This window comes from Eulemur rufifrons, chromosome 2 (genome assembly GCF_041146395.1).
Source record: "Eulemur rufifrons isolate Redbay chromosome 2, OSU_ERuf_1, whole genome shotgun sequence".
Classification (NCBI taxonomy): domain Eukaryota; kingdom Metazoa; phylum Chordata; class Mammalia; order Primates; family Lemuridae; genus Eulemur; species Eulemur rufifrons.
Window position 1 is genome coordinate 85,210,017 of NC_090984.1, and position 6,568 is coordinate 85,216,584.

A 6,568-nucleotide genomic window follows, 5' to 3' on the forward strand; every position below is an offset into this window, starting at 1 on the left:
ATATATTTTACATCTGGAGCCAGTGCACAAAAAAAATCATACCTATAAAACCTACACATAAGTTCCTCAAAACATTTATCCTTACTACACGTGATAGATGGATCTTACCCATTCTACTCCACTTTTTCAATGCTGGTGACTCAACTCACAGTTTGAAATATGTAATAAATGAGGTACACTGATTCATTTCTCTACGTAGCAATAAGGAAGTAAATAGCTAAGAGTTCTGCAGTCCTGGATTCAAATACCAGCTGTACTCCTTGTAAGCTGTCAAGCTTTCTGCCTCAGTTTCCTTGTCATAGGGTAAGAGAAGTGTTTATCTCAAAGTTAAAGATTAACCAAGACCATCCATATAAAGCACTTAACCCATAAACAATACAGTCATGTATTGCTTAACAATAGGGATACATAGGTCGTTAGACAAGAAATGGGTTGTTAGGGTTAGGGTTAGGGTTAACATCATAGAATGTACTTACACAAACCTAGATGGTATAGCCTACCACACACCTATGCTATGTGGTATAGGCTATTGCCTCTGGGCTACAAACCTGTACAGCATGTTACTGTACTGAATGCTGTAGGCAATTGTAATACAATGGTAAGTGTGTATACCTAAACATATCTAAACATAGAAAAGGTACAATAAAAATATGGTATAAAAGATAAAAAATAAGGCCAGGTACAGTGGCTCAGGCCTATAATCCTAGCATACTGGGAGGCCAAGGCAGGAGGATCGCTTGAGCTCAGACCAGCTTGAGCAAGAGCAAGACCTCGTCTCTACTAAAAATAGAAAAATTAGCTGGACATCCATGGCACACCCCTGTAGTCCCAGCTACTCCGGAGGCTGAGGATGGAGGATGGCTTGAGCCCAGGAGTTAGAGGCTGCAGTGAGCTATGATGCCACTGCACTATACCCAAGGCAACAGCATGAGACTGTCTCAAAACAACACTTTAAAGATGAATTGTTTAAAAAAAAAAAAAATAGTACACCTGTGTAGGACTGAAAGTTGCTCCGGGTGAGTGAGTACATAATAAGTTGAATATGAAGGCCTGGGACTTTACTGTACACTACTGTAGACTTTGTAAATACTGTACACTTAGGCTACACTAAACTTACAAACAATTATTTCTTCAGTAAAAAATTAAACTTAGTTTACTGTAACTTTTTTACTTTATAAACTTTTTAACTTTTTTTAACAAACACATTGTACAACTGTACAAAAATATTTTCTATCTTTATTCCATAAACTTTTTTCTAAATTTCTTTTTAAGTTTTAAACTTTTTTGTTAAAAACTTAGACATAAACACACACATCAGCCCAGGTCTACACAGGGTCAGGATCATCAAGATGTCACTATGCAACAGGAATTTTTCAGCTACATTATAGGTTTTTTGTTTTTTTTTTTGGAACAGGCTCTTGCTTTGTTGCCCATGCTGGAGTGCAGTGGAGTCAGCGTAGCTCACAGCAACCTTAAACACCTAGACTCAAGCAATCCTTCTGCCTCAGCCTCTCAAGTAGCTGGGACTACAGGCATGTACCACCATGCCCAGCTAATTTTTCTATTTTTTGTAGAAACGAGATCTTGCTATGTTGCTCAGGCTAGTCTTGAACTCCTGGCCTCTCGCCTCAACCTCCCAAAATTGCTGGGATTACAGGCATGAGCCACCACACCTGACCTATCTCCATTATAATCTTATGGGATTATACCTTGTATATGTGGTCCATCACTGAAAGAAACATCCTTATGTGGCACATGACAATAATCAATAAATGGCTTATACTAATAATAATCATAAATGGTCTATGGACATTTTTGTGTGTGTGATGGGGTCTCACTATGTTGCCCGGGCTAGTCTCAAACTCCTGGGCTCAAGCAATCCTCCTATCTCAGTCTCCCAAGTAGCTCAGACCATAGGCATGTGCCACTGTGCCCAGCTTTACACTACAGTAAAATACACATAAAATTCATCATTTTAGCCATCTTAAAGTGTACAATTCAGTGGCATTCACAATGTTGTGCAACTACCATTACTTCTCTAGTTCCAGAACATTTTCATCACACCAAAAGGAAACCCCATACCCATTAAGCAGTCACTCTCCATTCCTCTCTTCCTCCCCAGCCCCTAAAAAAACTCATCTGTTTTCTGTCTCTAGGTCCGTGGACATTTTAAATAATGAATTAACACTTGATGGAACCATTTTCTAAGGTAGAATGAAGTATTCTTTGGAGTCACTCATCCTCTTTAGCTGAATCTTGGCTCAAAAGACAAACTTCTGCTAACCATTGTTCAAGTAAACCTGTGAGTCACTTTAGACAATTCTGTGACCTTAGGGTCAGAAATCCCTCTCCCTTTGAGTAATTAGACCCATGCTAGTTTATAGAACACTCTCCTGTGAATTTTCTAACAGCAGGATTCCCAGCCTGCCCGGCACTGTGGAGTAGGACCACCTTTCTATGTATGTAAGATGCAGAATGAGCAAGGCCCTAAGATGTTTTCTCATCACATGGTGGAATATCACCACAAAGAAAAAGAAAAAGAAAAAGAAAAAGAAACACCCCAAACCTCCAAAGAGTTGAACCCACAGAAATAAATCCTGAATGTTCATTCTTCAGTCTGCATTTTGAAACTGCTTCTGAGGCTCCAAATTTTTTTGATCAAGGGGTAAAAAAAGGGAACCTGGACACAGAACTAGAAGTCCATTTCTTGGCTTTAGGATGTACTTTCATTTTCTTTTTGGCCTCTGACCCTCTCACACCCTTCCTTTAGGGTGTGGAAGGCTGGGCAAAAATAACTTTGTTCTTCCCAGAGTCTATTCGTCCCGTGGTTCCATACCCCTTCAGGGCAATAACAGGGGCAGGCAATTCCAGGCAACACAGTTTTTCTTCCAGAAACGGTGAAGGCAGAAGGCTTCTTGGGCCAAAGAAATAAATGTCACCAAGACACACAGAAGACGTAAGACTGGAAAACAATGTCTTTGGCCCCAGATGTAGAAGTCAGCTGCTTTTGTTTATTTATTTTAAATAAAATCCAACACCGTTCCCACGGCAAACAGGCAGCAAAGTCTTGTCATTTTCCACTCTCCCTTCACCCTGCCTCTGCATCCTACCCACACTGCTTCCCCACCCACAGGGCGGAAGCTGGACACGACTCAGGCACGGACAGCAGTAGGTCAAGCCGGCTTTTGGGGGGGACGGGGCGGGGGAGAGCGCGGTGTCTCTGAGTCCCAGAACCCAGCGAGCCTCCCTGACTCCCCCTGACTCCCCGAGCAGCAGCCGGGGGTCGCTTTGTTGCTTGGGGCCCGAGGATGGGAGTGGGGGTAGGGTTAGGGTGAAAGAGGAGGGTTTTGGTTTTGTTTTTTATTAAAGAGACGGGGTTTTGCTCTCTGTCGCCGCCCAGCCTGGAGTGCAGTGGCCCAATCATAGCTCACTGCAGCCTCGAACTCCTGGACTCAAGAGATCCTCCCGCCTCAGCCTCCCCGGTAACTGAGATTAAAGGCCCACGCCACCACACCCGGTTGGGAAGAAGGCTTTGACAAGCAAATTAGCCCACGAAACTTCACATCGCGAACTCCCAGAACTGTGCCAAATTTTGGAAATGTCCTGAGCTAGAGTGACGTTGAGGTGGACAAAAGAGAATTACAACTCTCTGGGGACCCGGGTCCCCCGGCAAGTCAGTGAGAGTGCGGGTCCCCTGGTCTGCAGCGAAGCATCGCCCCACAGCTTCAACCCAGACATATCGAAAACTGGGATCTCAACAGAAGGGACGACCCAGGAAGTGTCACTACAACAAGCGCCCAGGTGATCCTCATCGTGGGCAAGTTTGGAGCCGCCCGTGCCTCGAGCATCCCGCCCTGGGCGCTCGGGCAAGAGGGGCTCCGGGGTCCCGCCCTCGGGAGAGTTCAGTGACCGCGGTCCCATCCACGCGAACCCCGGACGCTCGAGAAGAGCGTGCTGGGAGCCGGGAGGACCCAGCGAGGGCGGCTGCAGCAGGTCCCCGGGTGAAGAGGTCGCTGCCACTCAGGACGCCCAAACTGCGCCCCACGCACGGCCCTTGCCCAGACGAGGCCGCGGGCTGGGGCCGAGGGCGGGGTTCGGAAGTGGCAGCACTCCGCTCCCTGCGCCAAGAGTGAGGCAACTCCGGGAACTTCCCGGGGCTGGCGCGCACTTCCCGCAGGCACCTCCCCCGCGCCCCGCACGCCCGAGCAGCCCGCGGGCACACTGACCTGAGATGGTCTCCTGGTAGCCCTTGGTGAAGAACTGCATGGCCGTGGCCGCCCTCCAGGGCGTCTTGAGCAGCCCTTGCCGCTGGGGGTCCTCGCCCAGCGAGCGCAGGATAGACGAGTAGGCGGCCGCCAAGTTAGGGAGGTTCAGCTCGTTATCTTCCTCGCTGCGGGGCCGCTCGCCCTTCCAGCCGTCCGCGGGCTGGGCGCTCTTGGCCTCGGGCCGCGGGGACTTCTCCGCCGGCCGGCTGGGCCCGGGCCGCGGCGGCTCCCGCTCGGGGAACCCATTGCTGCACCTGGCGCCTCGCGGCTTCTCCGCCGGCGCTCGCACTGGGCCGTCCTCCATGGGCCAGCCGCTGCCGCTCTAGAAGGACTCTGGGACGCTTCAAGGGCTGCGACTAAACTTCGCCGGCGGCCGCGGACGAGGGGCTGTGGCTGGAGTCACCTGGTGAAGGTAGACCTATTGAAGTCACCCTCCTAGCCAGGGGCCGCTGCGGGCGAGAAAGCCCGGCGCGTCTCTTTTATACGGACCGACGCCTCGGCCGGCGCCGCGGGGCGTTCCCATTGGTCGGCGCCGCCTCGCGTCACTGCGCTCGCCCCGCCCCCGCGCCCTGCCCTCTGGGGGTGCCCAGAGCAGGGGCGGCGGCCCCGCCGGATGCCCGGAGGAAAGGCTAGGGACGCGGGCCACGGCTCCCACCGCGCCTCCCGCCCGGGCCCCCAGGAGCGGGTTAGACTCCTCCAGTTGTTGCGGGATGAAACGAATACGAAAAGAGTCAGGCGTCCAAGAGCTGGAAGCTCGGCGGGGGCAGACACGGTCTGAGCGCCGGGTCAGCCCTCTCTCCAGGCGGAGAGGGCGCTGCATCCGTGCTCTGGTCCCCTCACCCTGTGAAAGACCAGCAAACAGGTGGTCTTGCCCTGGACGAGACCGAGTTAAGCCCTTAATAAGGAAACCAACTCTTAAGCATTTAAGGCAAGAGAATAATGTGACTTGAAACTCTTGCTTTGTTAGTTAAAAATATGTCCACCTGGCCACCTATGAATCAGGTAGCACCGCTGTCAGGACAAGTGTTACATCGAGTGGCCCTTATGTGAGTCCCTATATTTAGAAGGATAGTATTTGTCTTGGCCAGAACTTTGACCCTGGAAAAACTGATTTATAAACAAAGAAGAGGTAAAAGCTTTCATTTAAAACCCTTTTGCGTTTTCTAGAAACGCAATTGTGAAAATTCCGTGCTCAATCGTTTTAAAGTGACGTGCAAAGCAAAGCCCCTTTCCTCAGATATTGGTAGAAATTGTGAAATGCTATTGATCAACTGGACTTTTAACCAGTGACATCTAATCTGCTTTGGCTGTTTTCTTTGACATTAAAAAATGGACTCTTTGGCCTGCGCGGTGGCTCACGCCTGTAATCCTAGCACTTTGGGAGGCCAAGGGAGGAAAGCTCGCTTGAGGTCAGGAGTTGAAACCATCCTGAGCAAGAGCGAGACTCCATCTCTACTACTATAAAAATAGAAAAAATTAGCTTGGCGTAGTGGCAGGCACCTGTAGTCTCAGCTACTCCGGAGGCTGAGGAAGGAGGATTGCTTGATCCCGGAGTTTGAGGGTGCAGTGAGCTATGATGACACCATTGCACTCTAGTTGGGGTGACAGAGTGAGAATCTGTCTCAAAAAAAAAAAAAAGGACTTTTTTCCTCACTTGAGGATTATCTCACAATGCAAAGATGAATTTTAAAACATGTATCCAATTACTATCATTGGACGGGGCATGGTGGGTCACACCTGTAATCCCAGCACTTTAGTTGGGGGAGATCACTTGAGGCCAGGAGTTCAAGACCAGCTCTGGCAACATAGTGAGACTCCATCTCTACAAAAAAAGGTTTTTAAAAATTAGCCAGGCCTGATGGTGTGTGCCTACAGTCCAGCTATTCAGGAGGCTGAGGCAGAAGGATTGCTTGAACCCAGGCATTCAAGGTTGCAGTGAGCTATGATGGGGCCACTACACTCCAGCTTGAACAAAGGTCCCTGTCTCTAAAAAATAAAAAAAAAAAAATTAATGTCATTATTTCTAACATATAAGCAGGTAGCAGTTATTAATAGGCTTAGGATCAGAAAAACTAATAGGGAAGCCCATGGAATTATTCTACACTAATTGTTTGGTCATTATATTAATAATTAGTAATTAGTACTTAATGGATGTCTGCTCCAAGCATATCCCTGCTCTAAACATTCAGGAAAGAAATATATCAGGCCTTGTAGGCACTTTTAGTCTAAAATAGAAGAAATATTCGTATCAATGGGGTTTTTTTAAAGATAATTTTTGAATTCCCATGTACATTAAATACCAA

The 6,568-nt window shown here is 48.4% G+C and overlaps 1 protein-coding gene across 2 annotated transcripts in view; it reads right to left on the reverse strand.

Annotated features, from left to right (window-relative positions):
• The window catches only part of GCH1 (GTP cyclohydrolase 1), a 51,387-nt gene extending 46,692 nt beyond the window's left edge, over window positions 1–4,695 (reverse strand). For both annotated transcript variants that reach the window (XM_069464962.1, XM_069464961.1), the window contains exon 1: window positions 4,227–4,695. In XM_069464962.1, the coding sequence (XP_069321063.1) occupies window positions 4,227–4,569 (343 nt within the window). In that variant the 5' untranslated portion in view covers window positions 4,570–4,695. The remainder of the gene's footprint in view (window positions 1–4,226) is intronic.
• Between the last annotated feature and the right edge of the window lie 1,873 nt (window positions 4,696–6,568).